At 36.4% G+C, this 27703-nt stretch overlaps 1 protein-coding gene across 1 annotated transcript; it reads right to left on the bottom strand.

The window, feature by feature from the left end:
* Positions 1 to 1551: 1551 nt before the first annotated feature.
* Positions 1552 to 11295, bottom strand: LOC146138878 (uncharacterized). The gene is made up of 2 exons (XM_083393541.1): positions 8594 to 11295; positions 1552 to 3411 (listed from the first exon to the last, which is right to left on the bottom strand). Exons 1-2 carry the CDS (start codon positions 9019 to 9021, stop codon positions 3075 to 3077), a joined length of 765 nt encoding a protein of 254 aa, XP_083249667.1. The 5' UTR covers positions 9022 to 11295; the 3' UTR covers positions 1552 to 3074.
* Positions 11296 to 27703: the final 16408 nt, after the last annotated feature.

The following is a 27703-nucleotide window of genomic DNA, read 5'->3' as shown; positions in this document are numbered from 1 at the left end:
CGCTGTGGAATAACTGTAAGCCTACTTTTGGCCCACCCTGTATACTGTTTGATAATAAATTGCAAAGCCAAAAAGGTCGAGTAGATCGACAGCATCTTGATTAAGACGTTTCGATACGAGCTTGTATCGTCTTCAGTTAATGTCAACAAATCAATGTCAACACATCAACTGAAGATGATACAAGCTTGTATCGAAACGTCTTAATCAAGATGCTGTCGATTTACTCGACCTTTTAGGCTTTGCAATTTATTATTAAGCTACATTACAGATCCGTGCATAGTGTGCCTGAGTATACTGTTGTTTTGTAAAATTACATTTCAAAGTAAAATCGCTTCGTTTATAGGCAAATCATGACCGAAATTTCTACATAAATTTGGTGTCGGATCGGCAACGATACCATTCTAGTATCGGACGAGTACCGACGTTTCGATTCAATAGTATCAGACATCTCTATTAGCATCGTGATTTTATTCTCGCATACTAACTTCCGCTGGGTGGCGGGCGAGAGAGTACACACCGAGGCAAGATTTTAAAGATGTTCAACTATTGGGCAAAATCTTGAAACTGTATTGCTTAATTAATAATGTTACAAAATACATAACATTGAAAATACCAAGCCTAAAAAAAGACTAAATAGCTTAAATGTGCTAAATTGACGGTAAAATGTTTTATTTTTAAGAACTGGTACAAATAAAGCATGACGTAAGGTTTTTCTCAAATTCTGTTAGAACCACGACCAATCTTAAGCTTAGTGCGTTAAAAATGTTAAATTGTTAATCGGGTATTAAAGTCATTTTAATGTACTTCCCGCCTTTAAACGCAAAAGGTTCTCACTCAGCGTACTACTGAGTGAAACTGTGTTTACCACCACAGAGCATCGCATAACACTTGCAATTTGTTCGTTATCCTATTGCCTATTTTTACATATAGGTATATATAAGTTGTAACCAGGCAGGCCTGTTCTTTATAATGCTTTAAATTTCCAATATACTATGGTTGACTTAATTTAAATTGGAACGCGGGGAAGATTGGTATTCACTAATTCAAACCCTAACAGTCGAAACAATCAGACAGGCTCAAAGGAGACTCTGCAGCCTGTTTTTCAAACACCTATACGTAACAAAGTTAAGATGGATATTTAGCCATCCACTCATTAGGTTGTCATATAACTTAACCAAAAAATATAGTTGGAAATATTCCACCATATGCTATTCCATCTTTATAATTTACAGTTGGCGGCCTAATAGTTTTAAAATTTGGTACTGCGCATGCGCACCTCGGATTCGTAAAGTCTTACTGGAGTCCCTAGTTTGACTCCGACCCATCAGACCTGGTTCACATTCAAATGTTTGGAATAATAAAAAAACGTCTTGTTTGACCTAATTTAAGCGGCAAAGACTAAACGATTTCTACGCCTAACGTTTTCATATACACTCTAACAGTCAAAATAACCAGACAGACTCCAATAGTATGTGCACTTCTCGTGTTGCTTGTCACAGTGAGATAAAACAAATAGGAAAAACGCAAAAAATCACACCGAAGGAAAAATCACAACTCTGATGATAATTTGCCAAAATAGTCCTTCTATGGAAGTAAAAATAATTGAGTTTGAAAATCGTTTACAGAGCGTAGTGAAATGTCAAGGCAAGCAGAGTCATTTCCAAGATCAAAACATGACGTTCATTGAGAATGAAACAGAATAAGTCATACTGCAACTTTCATAAATATACGGTGATAACATCGAATAGTACAAAAAGCAAAAAATGCCAGCACAATTTTTCAACCATACATGAAAGAAGTTTAAAAACACAAAAATAAAACAGAAAAGCGTCAACAATGAACTAAAATAAGGCAAAATAAATAGGTACCGCGACAAGATTTTTAAACTGTGAAACAATTGTGCATATTAGTAATCGTTGGTTGTTGGTTAATACTTAAACGTAACAGAAAAATACAGGGTAGTTAAACATGTGTCCATGATAAAAGGCTTTTACGCAAACTCCAACAGAGATTCTGCGGTTGATACTAAAACACAGGAAAATAACATATATTAACCACATGGAGGCTGTGTAACATGGTGTAATACAGGTAATAAATGAAAAAGGCGCTTAAACACTAAGTACATTTGTAGCAAGTTGTTGTTATAAGGGCAGCTAAGTAAGTAGTGAAAGATAAAAAGTTAAATTGGCCTTGATACTTTATATTAAGTTCAACAATTTCGCCCGCAATGCATAGTTCCAGTTTGTCAATACGCACGGTTTGGCCGAAATTGCTGCACTGCAAAACATTTCCGCAAAAAATGGTTTCTCCAAAAACACGAAACTCTATCACTTAACAAACGCGAGGTAATTTTTTTATAACAAGGATATTTTTTATGTATTTCTATCGAAATACTTTACAAATTCGTTTGGCAATTTTTCACACATCAACAAATGTCACTTGACGTCGTCGTTTTTTCACGCTAGTCCTTTCTTATGCCAACAAAGTCGCTGTTATAATTAGTCACATGAAGTCACAAAAAGGTGTCAGTAAATCTTAAAACTTTCCAAAACTGTCATTCTTTAGAATCCTTTAATTCCACCAACTTTCAATCTTGATGCGTTAGAAAAGCATCCAAAAATTCCGGGATATTTTTTGTTAAATTTTTAAATCCATAAGTTCCCTTCATGCTTTCGCAAATTTGTCTTACACTTTCTTCAATATCACCAATCACGGAACCTTCTTGTTTGATAAATAATCTTGATAGGTATGGCATTTCATATCAAAATAAGAGTCATATGGAAAATATTTTTTTTTTGGAAATCTCAAAACCCTCCAATTTCCAATCCTGACACTTGAAAGGATTCGCTTCGGCAATTTTCTTATCTTTAGAAAACACTAAACTTCTTAGAATTTTTCAGGATACGAGGTTTTTGTATCAAAATGGTAGTCACATCGAAATAATCGCAAGTATCCCAGAATCACCGTTTTTTCATATAGATATAACTTCCCAAAGCAACCGAAAATCACCGGGATTATTTTGGAAATCTCTAAATTGCAATCCTCAAAGGATTCGCTTGACATTTTTTTATCAATCACTGAACTTCTTCATTTTCCGAGTATGCCGGGTTCGGTTCCCCGCTCGACCCCAGCCCCGCGTAATCCGGGGGAGGGTCATTGTTTCCCGGGGGAGAGCCCTTTGTGACGTCACTATAGCAGGGAAGTACGTCATCAGTGGCCGATTCGCGCACAAAGTTGCGGAACGACATCCTGTATGACATCACAGTGCGTTTGTCGCGCGGTCGCTGATGACGTGTCAATTGTTGTTGTGACGTCAGACTGGCGATTGTGGCCGAGACCGTCTTTACTTCCGGTCCACGTTTTTCCCACAGGTCGTAGTGGACTGTGACGTCATCGTTCGGTTCCGGTCGACTGCGCAAAAGAAAAGTTGTTTAAAATATTGACAAAAGTTAGTTTATGATATATTCGACTTTTGTTTCTAAAAACTGAAATAAATGACCTTGAAACGACCCTGCCACGTGTTCGTTTTTTTATGTTTTGACATTGATAAGTTGCGCAAAGGTTAAATTGTTAATAATTTTGAAGAAAATTGTGAGGTTCATGTCATCAAACGATAGCTCTTAAAGTGTTATAATTATCGGATGCATGATATTAAGTAAAGATATAGGTATTGGTTCGGTATTAGGTGATCTGCCTATAATGATACGTTTAGGACTTATAACATGGATATCCATAGTATTTGTCTTTATTAGGTCGTTTGTGCTAATACTATTATGGGTAATTGCGCTTTAAATATTGTTGACTTATCTAGTGTTCTCTTTTTTTCACAGGGATCCAAATGCTAAGCGCAAGTATAACAGCGAAACTTTGGCGACCCAATTACTTAACTGAACTTTTGTCAAGCTTAGAGTAAATAAAGAATAAATAAGACAGCAGCATTAACAAAGTCAATGTTAATAAATATGAGCCATGGCGGCTTCCGCAATTTTTGGAAATTCTGGAAAAACAACTTACTGAAAACCAACCTCAATAAATCTAACCAACCAAATCAAGCGGCCCCTAATTTTGTGTCGTAAGGCTTGAGAAACACTTATTTATTTTCTTATTGTGTGACGGCTGATTCGTCCGCTAAAAGCACTGAGAAAACACAAATGCCAAAGCAACTTGGCTAAAAGTCACGCTTCACAAAAAAACTTTAAACGACTAAAAATTGCTCCGAGTTCAAAACAGGTAAAGGGTTGCGCAATTCGGGCGCGAAATGCTATTTGGGGTATTCTGGGTTCAACAGTGGCTTGGGTTCAGCCGACATTAAAAGCGCTTCGATGCAGATTCAAGTTTTCAATCTTTTTTAAAAATTAGATTGGTATTTTAATTTTTTAAGTTTCGTATAAATTGTATAAGAATTAGAATTTACCGAATGCGCTGGAAATTGAACCAAGTCTAAACTATAATGCCTTTAATCAATTCACAAGTACTTTGGACAAAATCGCATTTTTTCTCAAAAAAACGCAAAAAATTTAAGGCGTGTTTCACAAGAATAAACCCACATTGTTGCGTCACACAGGACGGTCCAACTCCAACGGACCGTAACGAGGTGCGTCATTGTTTGTAGTGGATCAAATTTCAAAGAAACTTCCCTAAATTTAGGGGTTTGTGAGTTTTGGACGCCTACGCATTAGGGGACGCCCAGTAATTTTCTTCCAAACCTTGGTATCCTAAAAAGAAACAAACCCACGAATTATGGGTCCCGGGTGTATTTTTGGAATAAATCAACGCGTCGGTTGCTATGGCGACAAGCAAAACAGGCGAACTCTGGTTTTGCTCGATTACACTCCGGCGAATTTCTGACAAACGAAGCCGGTAATAATAAAAAACAAGCCCGTAACTGTCTCAATTTTCGTTCGAATAGAACCAGCCTTCCGAATGGTGTAAAAACAAACGATTCCGGTTGCACATCAATGGACGAAGATTACACTAAGCACAAAACTTAGAAACCGATAAAAAGTCGTTCGGTGCAAACCTAAGAGTGGATATTTATCTGTATTATCCCTTTTGCTTATTACTTAACCACAGGTTAAAATATATTTATCCCAACACCAGAACAAATTGATATTCCTAAGTTTTTTTACATATAACTAGATCTTAAACGCTTAATCGTGTTTCGATGTTTCTCAATTTTGAACGAAAGCATTAAAATGGGGGGTTAAAAAAGAATTTTGTAGTAATAACTTGGACCCTTTTAACGAGACGACGATATTAAATTATCTGGCGAAATTAAAAACATTTACCTCAACCACAGACTCGACTAAGGCGCAGTGCTTTAGTTTCAATGCGCCCTTTTGCCTAACCTACGTCATTCGAACACCTAAGCTGATCGAAACTGAAAAAATAAGTTGTAGGGAAATTTGGTGAATTCCCAGTGAAACTTGATACTACAAAATGCTATCGATTACAGAGGAACATACAATTGACTGGATTCCATTAGCAGCAGCATTGGTTCCTTTGTAAGTTGGTTGGCAACATTCTAATGGATATTTTTCGCCTTTTATCGGTTATAAATGTGATTTAACAACGTTGGTCACAATTAGAAATTCCAAAGAATCACTGAAACCACTATTTTTAAATCACTGTTCCTCAACCCATGGGTGGCAACCTAAAACTAGGTCGCCTTTTAATTTGGTGGGTTGACAAGTTTTTATAGGGTTAGATTTGTAGAGATTTGGCGGATTTATTAAGATTTCGCATAATTCTGAAAAAATTGCAATAGGAAGACACGGATTATAATATTTACATCCGAACTTATTCATGCCATTTGTCTTCATTATGTTTCGTTCACTTAAAGCTTACAAATATTTTGTAAAGAAAATTGGTTATTGCAGTAGTTCTATATCAGGGGTTCCTAAACTTTACCGCGGACCCCTAAATTTTTTATTGCTTTGCATGGACCCCGGTAGGCAAGAAATGCTCCAAAATGACGTCACAATACAAATAGATTTCATAACTCTGTTATTTCGGTCCGAAAAATGTGAAAGTTAAATGGAGTCGAACTATTCATTCAGTGCAAAACCGTTTAATTTTTAATTAAAGTGTTTTCTTTGAAAAATTAATAACTTTTTAAATATACACTAGAGTTCTTTAATTTCAGGCCTTCATGGACCCCTAAAACTAGTTCACGGACCCCAAAGGGGTCCATGAACCCCAGTTTAAGAACCCCTGTTCTATATGGTTAGACCTATAGAGATTGGTTCTGAGCAATTTGTCTCCAAAATTTAAAGCCACGACATGGCTAAACATAATTACATTTATTTATGTTATTTTCTTAATTGTATTTTGCGCACGTGAATGCTTACGAAACATCCAGTGATTAGAATTGGGCCGCCAAAGCATTAGTGTTATACTTACGCCTATATTTGTAAAAAAATGTTAAGAAACACTGCTTTAAATGAAAGATCAACATGAACAAAGGTAAATCGTTAAAAATGTATAAAAAAAATCATTATTTTTTACTATACTTGAATAGTAAAGGCTAATAGCTCACAAAACAGGGACCTATAGCGTTTGAATGCCACTCAACAGAGCCATGTTTACCAGCGCTAACCACAGCAGACCTACAAGAGCGCTGTATGTTGCGGTTAGCGCAACTAGCTTCGTCAAATGAACTTGACATTGTAAGAACCCGGATACAAGCTTGTAGTTAGAATTTTCGCTTCAGTAAGCGTTTTTTCACTACTACAACATCCCGCCGAAATCTACATCTAGAAAGTTGCCTTATTCGAGTAATTCGGTTTTTACCAGGCGGTTAATGTGGCCCTTAAAATCAAGTAAATATGTTGCACTTACTCATTCATACTTATCAGCCGTTTTCTAACTTTAAAAACATACCCGTTTCTACTTTTTAGTTAGCTTTGCAAATCAAGAAAAACGAAATTACTCAGATAATTTTAAAAGCGTAGTTCGGTCTACCCTTAAATTTACAAGCAAACTCATTACAACGTTTTATTCGACATTTAAACTTAGAAAGAACTGTGCAGCTCATTAAAATAATTTCTTTCAATTATATTTTAACTTGAGAAGCAAAAGACAAGAAAAACTCAGCTAATCACTTATTGAGGTTGCTGTTAAGTCGACTTCTAATGTTGAAAGCAAACCCATTTCAACTTTATAACGTAAACCGCTAACCAGTTCTAACGTTGACTTAACCCAGTTTAGAAGTGGGTCGTATAAGTCTTTATCCGACAACGATTTATGTAACTGCTTGAATGGCCAATTAAACCGAAACACTACAAGGAAAGTGAACGCAAGTTGCGCTGTATGTCTGGCACAATGTGATTCAAATGTACAAGCGTTGCCATACGCTTGGAACAAACAATACGACTTAGAAAACAACAATATCTAAAGCGGGTTTGTTTATAATATCATTGTATTTAAACCAACGCTATATTAAAACCCAACACGCAGTAATATCCGCGACAGAATAAGACCTAGACCTGTCGAAATAAATCCTAAATTCATCGAAACAAGATCAAACAAAATAACTCCTATATTGGGTTTGATCGGCTGGGTTATGGATTAAGTTAGGTCAGAGTTGGAATATTTAGGGGAGTTGGTGATGAAGTTTGTGTTGGTATCTGGCGCTAGGTAAAAGGTTCTCTATGTCCTATTTTGACCGTTGATTCCCATTTAAACCTTATTCTGACTATTATATATTAGTCCTAATTTGCTATAATTCTTAGATGTGTTTTATATAGACCTTAACGTTATTCGAAATTTGGCCTTCGGAGCATAATGGTTGGCGGTTGTAGTCAGTCGTAATAATAATATCAAAGCCCATATAGAAGTAAGACGTATTCGTGGCGTTCAATAATGAGCTTTGATATTCCTTCAAATTTCTGACTATTGCTGGAGTCGCAAACGCTTTGTAATGAAGGTTAAGGCATTTAACAGCGTGCGTCACACCTCATAAAATCGATTTTTTAAATACGCGTTGTTCAGAAAACGCCAATCGATATATTTCACCATAATGTGGCTCCAGCACAAATTATATCTTATTTAAGTTTCGTCAGATGCAATCATCGCTTTTATTAACAAATTTTACCTAAAAAAAGTTTAAAAATTTAAAATTTTTATCGTACGAAAGGGGTTGCTTTATTCGCATTCCGAAATATTATTTGCTAACCATATGATTTTAGACAATTGCCTTAATCAGATTTCTATTTCTGCAATTTACTTGATTTGCTTCATAAAAGTCACTGAAAAAGCAATCTAATAAAGCAGAGGTTCTCAAATTGTGCGTCGCGACGCCCTGCTGCGTCGCTCCAATTGTTCGAAGGCGTCGCATCAAATTTCGTATTGTATTTTTCAGTAAGGAAATGGCTACAGGTTATTTAATATGTGAGTTCAAAATGTGGCGAAAAAATATTGGGCCAACCAAGTATGAGTATAGTTAACTACAACTACACAAGATGCCTTCAAACAGAATGTCTTTTCGAAGGCATCTTGTGTACTATACACGGCAGCATGACTCCAGAAGGGCTTGATTTCACAGAATACACTTGTGTATATGAACGTTTAAGTTAACAGTAAGTAAGCTCACCTTTTTTCCAGGTCGTCCTGTACATACTGGTCATCGTCTGGAGTCCTACAGCAACGTCCTAGCAAACTACGAAGCTTGGATAGCACAGCCATCGCCAGTAGTAGAACCACAACACTGGCGCCCACTATAACAGTCTGAGTTGTTCTTTCAACGCCAGTAGCCGACTTATCCCCAACACTAGTGCCACTCGTTTCGTCTGGATACGACGTGCTTGTAAGGTCGCGCCTTCTTTCTTGCTCTTCTAGCGTTTCCTGAGCGGCGGGGTACGCCTGGCTGGTTACGTCCTGTGCGCCAGAGTCACCGCCCTCGTTTTTTAAGTGGTTGAGTTGGTTTATTGACGTTGGCAATGCGGTTTGATGGCTAGGCGGAAGGCAGAAGGACAAGGCGAAAGTAAGGCAGAAAAAGGTTGCTGGTCTAGTGGAGATCATGGCTTTGCTTTAACACCGCTAAAGCTTAAGTGCTGATTATTATAACACAACAACGGTCCCTAACACCTGTTTTAAAAGATAAAGTGTTAAGCGTTTCAAAACAAGGCACTTAAGTTGATGCTATGCATAAGTTGGACGCACTTAAACACAGCACAATGCACTAGCAAGCATGCAGAATACACAACTAAACAACGATCCTTAAAACCTGTTTGAGAGATCAAGCGTTTGAAGCAACAGCAGTTCCAAAACAAGCACTTAAACTGATGCTAACCACAAGATAAGCGCACTTAACGTCTTACAAGCTAGAGATTGTTATATAGCAAAACAATTCTCCCTCTAATCTGTTTAAAAGATAAAGCGCTAAGCCTTCTGATAGCAGCAATAGAAAGATTTAAAAACAAGGACTTAAGCCGACGCTACACACAAGCTGGCAACACTTAAACACAATGCAAAATCCTTACAAGTTACAGAATATAAAACACAAAAACGCACTCTTAAATCTGTTTGAAAGATAAAGCGTTAAGCCTTCTGATAGCAGCAAGAGAAAGTTCCAAAATCAAGCACTTAGGCTGGTACTACACACAAGCCAGACGCACTTAAACACTACACTGTTGCCTAAAAAGTTATATAATATCACTTAACACACCAACGCCCCCTTATGCATTTGCGATTGCGCTAGTAGAAGGTTAAAATCAAGCACTTGAGTTGATGCTACACACAAGCTAAAAAAACGCCAACATACAGCAGGCTCTGATGCTAGAGAGAAGCCCCTGTAAACTCATTGCAGGGTTCAACCATATCAGCTTTGTGTGAAGCGACACGACAGAGGTACTCGGACCTTTCCTGTCTGTCAAGCCTAAGTGCCGAAAGCCCAAGCCCAAGCCTCGTATTGTAAACATCACTCCACTTCCCCTAAGGCGGCCTTGAATGGCAGATCGCAGGAAAAGGATACAGCTCTTCTTTAAAGCGTCTTTTCAAAGGCTTGTGCCAATCAGGTACGCGGCCCTAATATGGAGCGATTTAAACGCTGGTTTTATTGGCCTATTCCTTGCCCGACTGAATATTGCGAGGTGTTAGACGCCCATTGCATCGCACTAAAAGGCTAGGCGAAAAGAATATAGGATACGACAGCTAAATACGATTTATCTTACACCTACGTAGGGGTTCTTAAAGTTTATTACCGCGGACGTCCTGGACAAGGGTTGACATAGAATTTGTATAGATGACGTCATAAATTTAGGTAATAAAACAGGTAGATTGAAGTGCTTTTCTTCGATGAAACTTTTTTTTCTAAAAAAAACATTTCCAAATTTTTTATTAGGCCTTTATGAACCCCCTAAAACTAGTCCACGTACCCTTAGGATTTCCACAAACCCAAGATTAATAACCTCTAAACTAAAACACCTAAGCCTTGTTGAAACGCTTTTCACATTACAATTCCAACTCGACGTATCCTGTGAAAAATCAATTTTAATCACTAAACCCACGTAAAAACTTTTGTGTTATTCAAATTTGATTTCTCATCGAAAAAGTAAGTTCACAACTACGGTGACTAAACTGCTGAACATTCAAGCAAATTCGCCTGATAACCTAAAAAAATACCTAAACGTTTTGATGTTATTAACTTGCTGATTTGAGCATAATAATGACACCAATTGGTATCGCACCGGATCGCAAAGCGTTTTGTTCAAAATAGTCGGTTTCAAAGCAAAATGTCGAGCATAAGACAACCCTATACACATCCTTAATGCATTAAAGAAGGTCAGCTATCATATAAGGATCCAAACAGCAATCCAAAGCACCTTGCATCTTAAGGAGCTCAAATTACGGGTTTCGCGTAAGACGAATGCCAGGCGGTTCATATCTAAAGTTGGGAGAAATGTCGCTTAGAGGAAACGTTAGCACTTAAAATCGATGCAGTGGGAACCGGAAGAATGGTGTCCCCATACTTTTAGTAAAGCTTATCTAATCTTTTGACTTCCCAGAAGAGTGGCTTCCGACCTTTTTGACTTGCGGCAGTCTATAGAAGAGATAAATAGATTGCCGCACCCTCAATAGCGGTTTTGCTTGGTGGTTTACTGTTATGTCGCTTTAAATAATAGTGAAACAACACACACCGTCTTTATACAGTGTTGAACCACAGTTTTTCCATTTATTGCATTCTAAGCCACACAATGGTATCAAGAATGTTACCAAAGCAAAAATACCAATCCTAAATGATCTAAAATGTATTTTGGGCCAGTCCAAGTCAACCATGACGAGTCAACTCTTTGGAGCAGATTAGTTAGAGGTTGAAGTTAAACACAGGATGAATATCGAAGCCCTTGTAGAAGTAGATAGCCTTTTTGGGAACCACTGCTTTAGATAAAAAGGCGCGAAAGTCAGTTTTATTCTCTCGTCACGCACGAACGCACTTCGCGTCGCTTGACTGCCCACGAAATTGGCGCCGAGCGGTTTTAAATTGTTCGATCACAAAGAAGAGTTGAGCCGTTGACCCTGTAATTTGCCAACTTGACACAGTATAATGTGGGAGAATGCGTTTTCCAACAGATAAGCGCACACAAATGAGAACAAATTTTTACTGTAAAGTCGAAAATGCCGTTGTTGCTATTATAAGCAACAAATTGGGGTGTTATAAGGGGATAATTCTGGAAAAGGCAAAAATCCCATACTTTTTTTACGTTATTTCTTCTTCATGTGGCTAAAATAACGATGAAAAATAAAATAAGTGAAAATTTGTTTATGTTTAGCGCCACACGTCGTTATGAGGCGTTTCGTGAATAAAACCGAGTCATATTGTACTGACTTGTTACTTCAAATAAATACAGAGTTGCACAGAAAAAATATGACACTACCATAAAACTGAATTGTTCGATTTGTGCGAATCGATAACATTTTTATAATGTTTAGCTTTTGTATTGAAAGTTACAAATCTCCAAACTTGAACTTTAACAAAATAAACGAGTGTGGTGTACTTAAGGTTTTTAATGATATTACGTGTTGACGTAGCTTTGTGACGTCACGTTATGGCGTAACGTGTGACGTCGCATCAAACAAAAATCCTAGGCCGGCGCCTTGTAGCCAACTTGTACTGTTAAAATACCAATCGCATTTCTATAATGACAAGCATTCTCAAAACCGTGCTCACCAGGCCTAATAATAAGCCTAATAGAACAAACCTTGTCATAATATTTGATTTATATTGACAAATACGGCTATTAAATAAATTGCCTTTCGGCTACGGCTATTAAACTAGATTGAGCACACGATTACATAACTGTATTTAGGTCATACACAGCTTGATATAAATTGAACTGGGTAATACACCATAACATTTCAAACAATCAAGCATTCGATCATATTCATTTTGACGTGGAACCGATTTACAGTTGTGAAGAAGCAATTTGCCCTGATAAAACCGAATGTTCTGACGTAATACGCACAAGCCGAGTTAGAGAACGTACGGCAATCTAAACATACCAGTAGCTGATAATATCGGATCGGAGCCGATGCAAAGGGGTAGAATCGATACTCGTCCGATACTATGTGGATTAGTGCGTAACTGTTATTAAATAAATTATAGTCATGTTTGCGATCCAACTATAGCAGGGGTTCTTAAACTTGGGTCCATGGACCGCTTGGGGGTCCGTGGACTACTTTTAACGGGTCCATGAAGGCCTAATGGAAATAGTAGTATATATTTAAAAAGTAATACATTTTTCAAATAACTTTTATTAAAATTAAAAGATTTGCACAGAATGTTGGCTCCATTAAACTTCCACACCGAAATCATCAGATCTCTAAAGTCTAATTGTATTGTGACGTCAATTTATGACGTCATTTTTGAAAATTTCTCGACCACCGTGGTCCGCGCGAGGCAAAAAAAAGTTGGGGGTAAAAAAAGTTTAAGAACCCCTGAACTATATGCTTTGAATATTTGAGTTTAGAAAACAGCATGAACAAAAAAGTTAACCAAGTTTCCAATTGCTAAAACAACTGTATTTCTTAGCAACCAACAACACTTTAGGCTCGCACGATACGGTTCGAGCAAATTTGCTGTATTTTATTGAAGCTATGACGTTGTTTGGATTAGGATCGAATTTGGTCTACTTTTTAGGAAAACAGAGTCCACCAAAGGGATGAAATTCGGTTCGCCAGTTTATTCCATCCGGCCCGCGGCAGATGTTCTTAGTGATCCCAAAACACCAGGGGTTCTTAAACTTTTTTTACCGCGGACCACTAAAAATTTATTTCTGCTCGCGTGGAACACGGTCGGCAAAAAAAATTCAAAAATGACGTCATAAATTTACGTCACAGTACAAATAGACTTCATAAATCTGCCGATTTCGGTTCAAAAATGTGAAAGTGAAATAGAGTCTAAATTCATTCAGTGCAAAACTGTTCTATTTTTTTTTTGATAAATATATAACTTCTTAAATATACACTAATATTTCAATTGGACTTTCATGGACCCCCTAAAACTAGTTCACGGACCCCCAAGGGGTCCATGGACCCCAGTTTAAGAACCCTGCAATACACGATCTTTAATAGTTTATTAACGGAAACTTTTTTGGGTGAAAATCAAGCAAAAGTTTCTTTAGTTAGTAGTAATCACGTCAATGAAGTTCGAAACAAACTGCTATGTCCGGCCGCGATGTTGAACCGTTACAACAATTCTACCGCGATCGTCAGTCTTTACAGTTTTTCGGCCCTTAATGGAAAAAGTTTTGTGATCATTGGCCTGCCCTAAAGTATGGGGAATCGCTGTCGGAATTGAATACCACGTATCTACGAATACTGCGTATAGGAATACAAGCCTTGCCTTTCTGTGCCTCTACAAAGACCTCAGGGCAGGCTACACCGGATGCGAAACAGTAAACTATTGACCAACCTTACCGAGGAACCTTCTGTGCAGAGATTCAACTTTTTCTGCCCACTAAGAAATCATTGGGGCAGACTTTTAACATCAATGACAGTTTTATACGGCAAAAACTTGTTAATTGTAATAATGATATCCGTTTTCTAGCTTTGCCGTTTTTCGTCGAACAATAATACGAAGAAATTGACTCAGGTGACAAATGTATCCGCAATATAGTTCAAAAGGCGACCGGTGACCCGTAAAAGGATAATTAAATTAAGACAACTTTGAGAAGTAGGCAGCACAATTATAATCTCTATCCAAATCTCGCTTACTTGCCCGTCTATTTGTAAACTGACAAGAACCGAGGTACAATGGTATATTTTCAGACCTATGCGATGCGTTAAAAATGCTTCCCACTTCAATATGCGCATGGATATTCGTACTACGTCTAACTAAAACCTCACGAGATTATTCTACAAAACTTTAACTGGAAACAAAATTGTAATCTATAAGTATCGCTTACTTGCTTACACGCTAATTTGCAAAACGACTATAATTTTTATATTATAGACAATTTTGCAAAATAACTTAATTACTATCAATTCTACGTTGAAAAGTCCTAGTCCATTCGTTGGTGAAAAGAAGTCCAGCCCAATTTAAGTCATGTGTGAACTGTGTCAAGTTCCAGTTCAAGTCAATGTCGCCGAAATAAACTGAACAATATTTCAATTAGAATGCCTCAAAAACCAAACATTCTTCAAGTAATCTTTTATGTAGCAAAATTCAGCTAAATAACCCAAATTTACTCAAAATGTTTCGCCGCTAACCGAGGTACAGTGGTTTACCGCGTCACGCAGTACGATAAAAGTACCAGTTCATAACCAATATCTGCTTAATCTCCGACAAGATTTTGGCAACTTACGTGGCAGCGCTAAACCCGCCCAGGAATGTACCTTAATGGCCCTTGGCCTAAATCAAGTGCCAGAAGCATTTGTCTTCGTTAGAAGTTCGTAGCCTCAAGCTACGGTTCATGTTGGTGGTAGTTTTAAAGTGGACGGAACATTCGCATACAAATGGAAAATGCCGTTGGTTTAATTAGCTTCGGTTCAAGATCGGAAAGAATTGAAAACTAAAATGTCTAAAATATTAAAAAAAAATTAACAATCGCTCTTTTTTCCACTAATTCAGTGCAAAAAATTCCAAACGCCTAAAACTAAATTAACCTATTGACAAAAAGTAAAAATTTCAACATTTTAGTGACGTTTGAGTAATGTTAACTTTCTCAGTAGGGTTTTCTTACAAAAAAATATTGTCAACCCACAATATGTTATACCTACTTGTGTATGGGGATTGGTACGCATTATTATCGGTCAAACTACAACCTCAATACATTATCTTAAGAGTTAAGTGTCCGAAACATTTGTAAGCTACTGTTAATGTTGGGGTTTAATAGTGGCACAATCATTCGCATAGCGAAGAAAATCCGTTTGGTGAAATTAGCTTTAATCAAAGAACGCAAAAAATAAAATAAAATGCCTAAAACATTAAAAAAAGAAAAAAAAGCGTTATCTCTTTCGCTAACTCCTAGCAAAAAACTTATATGAAAAGCCAGAATACCGAAAATATTACAATAATAAAATGTGGGTGGAAACTGCCCAATTTTAAAACATATATATTATGCAAACAATGGAATGGGAAATATTAAATACAAATTTCAAAAGCTTAATACCAAATTAAACTTTTAAAACCTATTAAACGTTTACAGATTTTAGTCAATTCGAGAAATGTTAAGTTTCTCAACTAACTTTTCTTATTAGAATATTTCAAAACTTATATAAAATGCTATACCCACTTCAAACCTTATATAAAATGCTATAGCCACTTCTGCGTGTGCTTTAATATAATTCATTATATAAATTACTAAAACCTCAAACCATTATTATGTATACTGGACGAGACTCTACTTAGTATCGCAAATTCACAATATCCAAATATCACCTTCAAAAAACAACTGACTGCATTTGTTCCGCTTATATGTAAATGTACTACGAAAATTAACCTTTAAGTTACAAGTTAAAACTTTCTGCACTATAGATTCTACCACTCAATCCAACAAATCGTTTGTAACCCCTTTGGGTAAAAAACCTGTAAGTATAAATACAACATCCAAATATCACCCCAAAAAACAACACGGCCTCAATTTTTTTCGCTTGTATGTAAATGTGCTTTAGGTTAGAAGATGTACAACTTAATGTGCTATAGATTACAGTCACTCCTACAAAAGTTCAACCCCTTTGTTTTCACAAAAAAAAACTGTAATCATACAACATCCAAATATCACCTAAAAAAACTTAGTGCCTCAATTTTTCCGCTGTTTGCTCGAATAGAAGCCGACCGTGAAAAAAACGCACGTTTTCGACCTCGTGTTTATGGCGACCGAAAAAAGCGCGCCCTTTCTCTTTTAATTGTTCCGCCTCCCTTTGTCGTTCGCCTGTTACGTCACAATGGTCACCGACGCCGTCGAACTCTTGAACCGGAACCACGGACAAGCGATTGCGTCATCAATTAGGGCGCCTCAATGACGTAAGTTTAGGGTTAATGACCCATAGCTATAGCTAGCTGACTCTGCAAGGTGTTAAAGGGGTTAAGTAGCGTTTTTTTAACCCATTGGCGCGACGCAAGTTTGAGTTACCTTCAAACTGGGTCAAACTGACTGCAGAAGTTTCATATGCTTGGATTTCTTGAGATTGGTTATGGGCAAAATTGCTCTAAAGCAGGGGTTCTTAACCTTTTTTGTATATTTTACCCTTTTAACAAAGATAAATATCAGATTTACCCCCAATATATAAAAAGGTTCTATTTTTTTAAACAAACGAGTAGCAAATTCTATCAGGTATGATGTAACAATGAAGTTACTAAGAGATAAGGATGTTGCCAATTAACTAAAATAGCTATCATCGCAAAAAATAATGTTCCCGACACTAGATGATAAAGAATTAATAGGCTACTATAGGCTAACTTCGAATTAGCAGTTAATCTGAACTAGGAAAGTAGGCCACCAATACCTACGGCTTGCACACTTTTTCTGTCCTGAAAAAACAAACATTTTATAGTTTTGATAATGACTACAAATAAATTACCAAAAATGGTATGGCGATGAACTTAGAGCCGTACCGAAACTTAAGTAAGCCACAAGAAAAAAACATGCTCTTACCGCCAAATAAGCGTGAACCAACGGAAACTCTCATGTGTGTTACATCTCGTGCACGTTTCCCGAGTTTTTTCCGTAAAATTTTCCACCAAAAATGGTCCTCGTGACGTTTACGTCTGAAAAACAGCCAAGACCAGTCAGGCGTAACGGTGAAACACAACCTGCGGTCTTGTGGTTCTATCAAAACGTTTCCGCCACTTTTTATCTTTTCCAGTGTCTCGTTAAAAAGAAACAAACTTCTTCGTTAATTGCTTAATCAATGCAAAGTGCCTTTCCCCTAATGACTGATGATATGATTGAAAAGTAGCTGCCTATTACTTGATGAGGAAAATATTTTGTTGTTGTATACTAAAGTTTAGATTAGATTGTGTCATTTCTAAAATGCTGAGATAATTAGTTCTCACTGAAACCAGTTATAGCAGTATTGAACCAAAGCCGTTGTATAAGGACACAAAATTTAGTAAAAAACTATAGTCTGACTTTATTTAAGCAGTCCAATAAATCAAAAGTCTGGCGGGGAAGGCCACAGAAACGTCATTCAAAAATGGTTTTATTTCAAACTGCCTGAGTGGGTATAAGTTCGCTTTTTTGACACGGTAAACGCATAGGAATTAATAAAAAAATCAAAAGTAGTTCTATCGACAATATCGAAGCGAAACCGTTGTATAAGGACGCCAAAACTTGATTCAAAAGTTATAGCCTGACTTTATTCAAATATTAAAATTGGCAGATAAAGCCACAGAAATGTGGTAAAAAATATTATTATATTTTTTCTCGGATAGAAGTTTCTTCTTAAACCAGGGGTGTCCAACATGACGCAGGCGTGTCAAATGTGGCACGCAACCTAATAAAAAATGGCACGCAAGCCCCCACCCCCCAAATACAGCCTATTGATGAAAAAGCTGAATTTGTTATACAGCCAATTGTCATTGTTTAGTCACCATACAAAACAATCCCAGCAATTACGACAACAAACAATTATTCTGATATTATAACGCTATACTGTTTTTATTTTTTGTATAAAAAAGGCTTTTAATATTAGAAAAAAATAGTTGCTAACTTTGGCACGGGAAGAAGTTATAAGATAAAAAATGGCACGTCTGCATGTTTGAGTTGGGCACCCTGGTCTTATACAGATTAAACCTATTGGACCGAGAACTTTTGATCAAAGTTGTAGCTTGCTGGGTTCAAAGTAAAAATACCATTTTACCCGAGTGTGACTGTTTTTCTATACAACAGTATTTCTCAACCGATGGTTCGCGACCCAAAATTGGTTCGCTGTTTGATTCGGTTGGGTGCAGTAGTTCACATGGTTAAGTTTATTGCCAGAAATAAAGAAGCGATATGAAGGCGTGGCCCATGTTAATTGAATTACATCTTTTTCTTTTTCTTCAATTAAAATCGAACTAATTTATGCTATTGTCCCATGTTTTGTTCACCTACAAAACGTTAACTTTAGCGAATAGAACTGGGTCGCCAAAGCTTCGCTGGTAAACGCTGAGTAATTGGCTCACCGCGGAAAGACTCACACTGCATTGCATCACCCAACAGCAACCTTTCTTGGGATTTTTGGCATTCCGTTACGTAGCGTGACTGCGCGGAAACAGAATGACGGTGGGAAAAAATGACCCAGGTGTTGCACAACCTACTTGCAATCGCATTGTTACGTAGTTGCACGCAACAATGAACGAAGGGCATGCGGCACTAAAATAGATCGAGAGAAAGAGAGAAACAGCTTTTTTAAAACTTCGTAGTTTCGATTGGTGCTTTTCCACTGAGAAACAATTATGCGAATCTAATGTTTGACGTGACTCAAAATTTTCGGACAACCTGGCCGAGATAAAAAGTATTTCTGTATTTAATTTTAAATATGTTTTCTTACAACTATTTTTAAAAACGTTTTAAAAAAAAGCTCGACTCGGCTAAATAAGAGTACCGCGTAATAACTATATGGCGATTATTTCTCGACCTAAATAATGATAAATTTTGACCTAATATTCAGATGTTTAGAAGGTTTGATTTAAAAAAAAATTTTTACATTTTTAGAAATTTTGACCTAGACGAGTTTTTTGGACAAAATTATGACCTATTACAACATTGATTTAAACCACGCATTGATATTTTTTGGCATATTAAAAAGACAAACTACTGTTACAATGTCAAAAAAAAAACAAGAAATAATTGTTGACAGTTTGGTTGGAACAGAAGGTAAAAAGAATTGCAAAATAAAGACCTAACATAATTTTCGAAATAGTAATAAATGCAAATTACAACCGACAAAACACGCAGTAAATGCATTTGTCGAACTTAAAGAAATATAACATCTAAGGCAATAACGAAGTTCGACTGAACCTAACGCTAAAACCAGGCCTGCGTGGTGAATTCTGCCGACTCACCATCTAATGAAGATATAATACAGTTATATGTCGTTGAATGGAATTCAATACTAAATTTGATGAAATAAAAAAATGTCACTACAGTTTTTGTTCTTTTTGCAAACAATGCCTGTGCATTTTGCTAACGACTTTGATATGAAGCAATTTGACAAATTTTGACCTAACGCGTAAATTTTAATATAATTGCCCCAGAAGCAACAAACACTGGGATTTTTTCGCAGTACACAACATCATACAATTATACTCTTATTTATCGATATTAAAAAACAATTGATGGATTAATTACAAATAAATATCAAATCCAATACAGAAGTATGTAAAATGTTTGAACTTTTCAAATATGTATTATTTGCCTAAGCGTTAAATAAAGTTTAACATCCGAGTCCGCCATTTAACCTCATTGCATCTCTTTGCTAAATATCTATTGTGTCAGGCAAAAAATGTCAGTTTAGGCCTGTAATGGTCAGCTGGGGGCAAAATTTACGAAAACATTTTTTTCCTTCAAATTTGTGCGACCCAGAATAATTTTGTTGGCGTAAAACGGACGCGCTCAAGCATAAACTGCTATTTTTAAGGCTGGCGATGTTTTTCTCCTAAAAGGTGAGGGCGTTTGTGGAGTTCAAAGTTCACAACCCTGTTCGAATGCGTGACCCAATTTAATGTTACTAAGTGGAAATAGAACGAACAAAATCGTGAAAAGATTTAAAAGTTTATCTTTAATATATTCAAACAATATTTGACTACATTTTTGGTGGCTGAAGTTTGATTTGGTTGGGTCGCCCGATGCAGCAGTTTCACGATTTGGTTCTATTTGATAAGATTAGTTCCAGGCACGATATCACTGAATTTCGGGAAATTGCAGAAATGACAGGAAGTCATGATCTATAATGAAAGTTGTTGTTTTATTCATATTTTGTTCACTTTGAGCATACATTTCTCATTTCGTTAGGCGTTAAATCCATACAGCTGGACTTATAAGGTCGATACCAGGAGTTTGCAATAGGAACGCTAATCGTTTTTTTTTTCACCAAGGCGGAACTTTGAGCGTTAATGCTTGTTGGCAACCGACAAAGTTGCCACTAATATACATACAGCTAGTTGAGGCCAGATTGCCACTAATTCCTATCATTCTTAGCGACACAAATCAATATGAATGCTTCTAACTTTGGGTAAAACTAATCAAATATTTGGACGGATAAGTCATTTTTGCTCTTTAAAAATTAGCGGTTGAAAAAAAAAATATTTTTTTTCACATATTTTTGTTCAAAACTAAGTTTTTTAAAAAAAAAAAGAAAAATGACTTAAATTGGACCTAAAATTTGGTTAGTTTTGTCCCAATTTTTGCTTTGCTCGCTAAATGCTACGTGTTTGTTAGTTGCTAATCTAAATTTCGCTCAGGATCCGACGAATTCTCTGTTTTTAATAGTTTAATATCTTATTTTGATGCAAATGACCAACAGCAAAACAAGTTCTCAAACCTAATTTTGTAAGTTTTACCAACGATGCGAAAATGTAGCTGGTGTAATCCAGGCAAAACGGCAAAACATTTCGTGAATTCCAAGAACACATTAACCGTCCAATGGCAGCCAACTAAACCTACAATTAGTCGCGGCAATTAGACTTTAATGTACGCAAGCAGTATAACGCGCACTGCATTCCTTGAAAGCTATTAAGGAATGTTAAATACATAGTAAGTGGTTCACCGAAACGTTTGAACTTGAAACGTTAGTTAACAATTACCATTACCATAGGAGCTGTTTTTAACTAATAAGTTGCCTGGTAGAAACAATTTGTATATCAGTATTTCGTCAATAAACCATTAGGTAAATAAATACAACGGTTTATTCACCAAGTGGTTCATAAAATATAAATAGTTCGCGACACTCCTACTCACATTTTTGCCAAGTGGTTTACTGTATTTCAAAATCAACAAACTAAAACAACACACATCAACTGTGCACAAACCTTTTTTATTTATGTACTCTAACTGTACAGAAAATATTGTATCAAGAAGCTTTCTAATAGAGCAAAACTTCGAAATCCAAAATAATTTTAAAAATCTCTTGGCACCCTTTAGCGTTAGAAACGGTACCCCGGTTTGGAAATACTGTTCTAGCCAATGTCTTCCTTTATCTTACCCGCTTTTTTTAATCTTTAAAAGACACTAAAACTTGTACGCCTGTGTGTATAATCTGGTCTGGCCATTCTGCAGTCGAAGCAGCAAATTTAAAATGTACACAGAAACTAAACAGAGCTCTTTTTAAAGGATTTTCATGCCAGAAAAAGTTAAATAATTTATAGGCATGACCGGTGTCTTTACTAAAGATTAGTTTTCTTGACTTGCTTCAAAATAACTCACTTAAAACACGATTGATTGCTGTTAGCCTTCGAAGGTGAAATTACAAAGACAAGACGAAAAACGTCTTAATCTACACTTCATTTAAGCACAGATATTTAGTATCATCAACATTGCCTAAGTCGCTCTACTGCAGAAAGCCATAGTCAAGTAATCAAAGACTACAGCAATGTACAATCACTAGACTGTGTACCCTAAACAGAAGAAAACAGACCGCTGATTTAAAAAAATGCTTTTAACTATGACGACACAAGCGATGATTGTGGTTCCATAATACGTACATACAAACGATTTGCGAGTCCTTGAAATAAAGGATTGCTAACTTAAAACCTCGCTAGCCCGCGGCATCGCAACCAATTCGAAATCTGCATTTAAGCAAATCACCTACTTATTGTAAAGTGACGGGCGCCACACTTTGTGAGTGGTTTAAATTAAGGTCATACGTGTAGCCTGCAGTTCAAAACCTCTGCTGAAAAACAGCAAAAGAAACAAGAGGCTGCTAATAAAGCGGCCACTGAGAAAACAACCTCGGGATGGAAATAAGCAATAAACGTGAACAAATGTTGCAGCTTTAAATGAGAGAGTTATAAAATGTGGTTAGAAATTAGAATGATTCTTTTAGGAAAAGCAATTTAAACCGGCTGTAATTGTTTATATTAGCTTATCAGGTCTGCATTCTGTAGCAGACACACACCCGAGATTTTTGATAAACAATATGTGAACACCTGAATTAGTACATTGTGCACCTAAATTAAAAAAAAAGATTAATTCGAACCTTACATGATTGCACATCGGTACACCTCAGAATTTGGCGCAAATCTCGCGTGAAGTGCAATGAAATGCAGACTGGAGCTTTATTATGTGATAGCGACAGTGGCAGTGTATCAAACTGTACTGTAGTAAAAGCTACGACTGCTTTGTTTGCCTTGACTTTCTATTTTACTGCGTCTAAAAAAAATAAAACATTAATCTGCATTTAGTCTTTATAATTTTACACACAAAATTGTAACATAGTACATACTGCTATAATATAATCAAAAACAGTTCTTCCTTTACTAGAGGAGCTGTTTTTGATTATTATCATTACTATGCCTGATAGCAACAGTACATACTACTATCAAACGTTGGAGGCAAAACGACAATTTCACGATCAAAAGAACAGCCTGAAATTATTTGTGATGCAAGAATATATGATTTTAGCTTACGTGCAAATTTTCAGCTAAAAACCTACAAAGTAAAAACACAAATTTCAAATCAGCGCTTTTCGAAAATATTTACTGCGGAAGCTCAACGCGGGGGAATACCCGACTTAAAGCGGTTTGCCTAATCCGGAGCGTGACCGTATATCTCGGTGCGAGAGAAATACCGAAAGAACTTTTCTCCTTACGTTTGACTCAAACAAGCAGAGTATTTGATCGCGACCAAATTTGTGCAAATCGTTTTCGCGAGACATAAGTGCGGTTATTTTTGATTTAATCTGTATACAAGCAAGGCACGACTGCGCCATTAAACAAGGCTTTTTAGGCAAAGTCAAACGACAAGGTGATTTATCAACGCCATGACTTAATTTGGTCTCAGTTTATCTTACTTGATGCGATAAATGTCCAGAGAGACGCATTGTTTAAAGCAAATTACCTGGCCACGAAATCAGGGTCCAATAAGCAGGGAAATAACTGGGGCGAACTTTCTAAAGGTCAGCACACAAATGCTTCAGTTGTATCTCGAAAGGTTTTACAAACATATATTCAACAATATCTAGATCTGTTCAGCTTTGTTACGATTGCGTGAACATCTTCTGACACAACGTTTGCAGCGTATTTTTTTAAAGATCATTTTAGCAACCTTCAACAACACAATCCGAAAATATATGCATCTTATACCTTGCCAAGTTAACATAAGTAAGCAAATAGACACCAATAGACACATATACACACAGATAGACATAACCACACACAAACAATACACAGAGTTAGACAGTAGCACATGTAAAACGGGTCGGCAGAAACATGCAAATACACGCATACAAACAGAAATCACGCAAACAAACAGATTGACACACACTCAAACAGACATACATACAATTTGATACAAACACATACAAATGTAAACAAACAAACACATACAAATGCAAACAAACAAACACTCATACAAACAGGTGGACAGAGACACGCATAAAAATTAGACAGACACAAAAACAGATAGAACGACACGCACACACACACACACACACACACACACACACACACACACACACACGCGCACACAAACACAAACAAACACACACACAAGAAAACACACCCATACATAAGCACGCAACACAAAACACACATAACTAACACACACAATTCATTAAGACCATTTCTCCAAGGCAGGGGTTTGGACCACACGACCAAATGCTTTTCAAATGACTCACAAAGTACATTATCGTATCTCAAAAGCAACACAACTTCCAACTGACCGCTCTTTCGCGTTGCGTGATTCCTCTGTTGTGCAATTTGGCGGCAACCGCGAAACGAGATGCGGAACTTTAATCTAATCTCGGGCAAAAGGCTTCTTCGAAAATACACGCGTTAAAATGCCGGTGGTTTTGGCGACACAACCTTGTGTTGAAGCACGGAACCTAGAAATCTTGGTAAAACTGGCGCAAGGCCGGCCGGCAGATTTGGAAAACTAGAGATAATTCTCGTTTTCTAAGTTAATGAATTAGAGCAAAATGCGGCTAATTCTAATTCTAATCTAATATGTGAATTGCTTGTGTGCTTTAATTCTATTTTTAGCCTAATTCAGATTTTACTAAAAATGCTACCTTCTTTTCTCAGTCATAGCAAATAATTTTAATTAGTACTGTTCTATTGGAACGAATTGTTGGTGTTTTTACAGTCTGAAAAACATATGCTATGCTAAGACATTCACATTCTTATGAGAATAAATAGCGATTTAAATGAAATTGATTGTGAATATTTAAACGTAATTATAGTTTTCCAAGTTTAAATTCTGGTTTTCAAGAATTCGGTTTACCTCTAATTACTATAATTTGAAAAAACAAAATTGATTTAATTCAAATTCTAATCAAATTTGCAAAAACTGAAATGCTTTAATTTTAATTGGTCACTAGCATTAATACTGGGGTTCTTTTTAACACCTCCCCCCCAAAAAAAATATAATAAAAATACGTTCTTACTTGTTATATTCCGAACATTAGTCGCAAGATTATAAAATTTTGAATCTAAAAATCTGATAAAATCACTTTTAGTAGTCCGCAAAATCAAATGACTCTACACTTAATAGAGCAAAACTCGAAATAAATGCCATCACGCTGTCGAAGCTCCTGAAATCTATTCAAATAATTTTACAAAAAGTGATGAAATGTATATCACCTTCCCGTACGACTGCTGGAGCCAAACTCGAGAAAGACCACGTAAAACTACCCGAGACCTACGTGTGCATGCGCATTACCAACTTAAGCTAAAAAGGGCGAAGAAAGAAACTTGTGAAGATGAAATAGCATGTGGTGGAATATTTTCTAACCACGTATTGTAGGTGAGAAGTTATATGACACCGCTATGAGTGTGAATATCTATCCTATTTTAGTTTCTTAAATGTGTAAAATACAGGCTTTAGAGTCGAACTCGGGACTCAGACTGAGTTATTTTTTTGAAAGGAGTCGGACTCGGGTTGTTTTTAACCGATTCCGCAGCCCTGCGCACCAACTAGCCTACAAAGAACAAAAAATCATGAGTCAAACGCGTTGTTTTTAAACATCTACTTTGATAACATCACGGATTACTTCTAGTTTCATCGTTACAAAGCGCACAATCCATAAAAAACATAGACCTAGGTTACTACACAGCTGGACAAATAAAAGATGGTGCTGTTCAAAGTTCCTTTAAAAAAAATGAGCATATTAGAATGTATAATACATCTTACGTTTAGTCAACAGCGACTTTTTTTAACTCTGTAGCGACTCACGCAAATAGACACCTTAATTTTATTACCACGTGGGGCGCTATACTGCTGTAGCATTTTACTAAACTTTGGAAAAAATATTAGCCCAGCAAGTAAAATAGCCTAAATAGGATTTCCGGCGACATTTCAATTCAATTAGAAAAAAATTAGTAATAACCCTAATTTAAATATGTGTCGCCGTTTTTAGGGGCATCCAGTGAAATAACATTTTTTTATGTAATTGTTTTGGTTCGCATTTACATTCGGTACTGCCCATGCGCACTTCAGACTCGAGACTCAGGTAAATTTACGCAGCCTTACTGGAGTCCCGAGTCCGACTCTGACTCCGTAGTCCTGGTTTACTGGGATGTCATTTAAACCACATTGAAACATTTAAACATTGCCTATCGATTAAAACTACTTCGTTGTCTGAGTAAATAGCATTTAAACTCATTATTTTATTTCAGAAACTTAATATTATTTTTTGGCAGAAAGCGACTATAGACGATTTAAATAAGATTGAAACAGAACACATCAATTGTGCGCAGAGTTTGTTTCAAACCACACTATAGATTATAAATTGAATCTTAAAGAATCCAAAAATATCTTGTTACCCTTGAGCAATAGAAACGGTTTAAGACGACTGCCGCACCTAGGGATAGGCACTCGCCGCAGAACATCCCCTTTATTTACATAGTACAACACGCTATAGGAAAACACAATGGCTATTTTTAAAAGACAAAATAAACCGACCGCGCGAGATTGAACAAAAAAACGGTGGGATCGCTTGGTTATTGCTTCCCGAATCGTTTCTTTATCGAAAATAAATGAAATTAATGTCGTTGTCGATTTGAGAAATCGAAAGTGCATTTTGTTAGAAGTGAAACATGTTTATCCGTCATAATTTTTGTGTGGAGCTGAATAATTTGAACCCTGCTGGAATTTCGCCCCTTTAATATATGCTACCAGATTATAAAGCTAAGCGCCAATTTCGACTGCTTTACTGCGACTAGATAAAATTGTGTGGCTGTTGCCTTTAAGATTTGATTCGATTACCTAATAGAGTTGCAAGTTTTGACAAATTAAATGCGTTGAGAAGCTTTTAGGCTGTAATAATCCGATTGAATCACTGACATTGTAAGAATGCATTCTACATTTTAGACTTAGAGTACGTAGATGACGAGTAAAGCGATTTTTCCACAAATGTTGAGAATGAATTATGATTTAGAAAACGCTCACAATATACTACCAATGCAAACTGAATTTGTAAAAAAGAAGATATCTGCTCACCCCAAAGCATCGTTAATATATATTCTTCGAGATATATTCTACGATTCCTGCGAAGCCTTCCGAAAGTATTTTTTATATTTAGAGTACGGTAAGCATTTAAGAAAAAAATATTTTGAAGAAGCGCATTTATAAAAAATTTACAACATTTCTTGTTTATCTTAACTATTTACAACATTTCTTGTTTATCTTAGTACTACGGTAACAAGAAAAATGCGTTTGGTATTAATATATATACACTTTGATATTTGTATTTCCACTTTGACTATTTACATCTGTTTGTGTAACTTTATTGTAAAAGTGCCAAACAATGGTTTGTCCGCACAACACACTTTTCAAAGCACAAAAAGCTGTTGGACTAAAACTTTCTCTTGAGAAGTAAGCTGTTGTTATAGAACACTGTGAGTTTGAGCTAGATTAGGGACTAGTTGACAAAAGGATTGCTTTTATAGGAAGGTGGACCGTTATTCGCTCTACTGTCTGGCGAGCAACTCGAAATTATACTGAACAGGGAGAGGTTTCAGTAGAAAACGTATGTGAAAGCCACACAGAAACAGGTAACATTTTTTCAATAAACCTTTTTTTGTTTTTAACATTAATCCAACGTGTATACAGGGATGTGAAAT

The sequence above is a fragment of the Ascidiella aspersa genome, chromosome 7 (genome assembly GCF_963924565.1).
Source record: "Ascidiella aspersa chromosome 7, kaAscAspe10.2, whole genome shotgun sequence".
Taxonomy (NCBI): domain Eukaryota; kingdom Metazoa; phylum Chordata; class Ascidiacea; order Phlebobranchia; family Ascidiidae; genus Ascidiella; species Ascidiella aspersa.
This window is presented reverse-complemented; position numbering and strand designations above follow the sequence as displayed.

Bases quoted from the DNA above. Each gene is read 5' to 3' on its own strand.
- LOC146138878 (XM_083393541.1), bottom strand. From the start codon at position 9,021: ATGATCTCCACTAGACCAGCAACCTTTTTCTGCCTTACTTTCGCCTTG. The intron at 3,412-8,593 runs GTGAGCTTACTT...TCTTTTGCGCAG, and splicing joins CAGGACGACCTGGAAAAAAG to TCGACCGGAACCGAACGATG.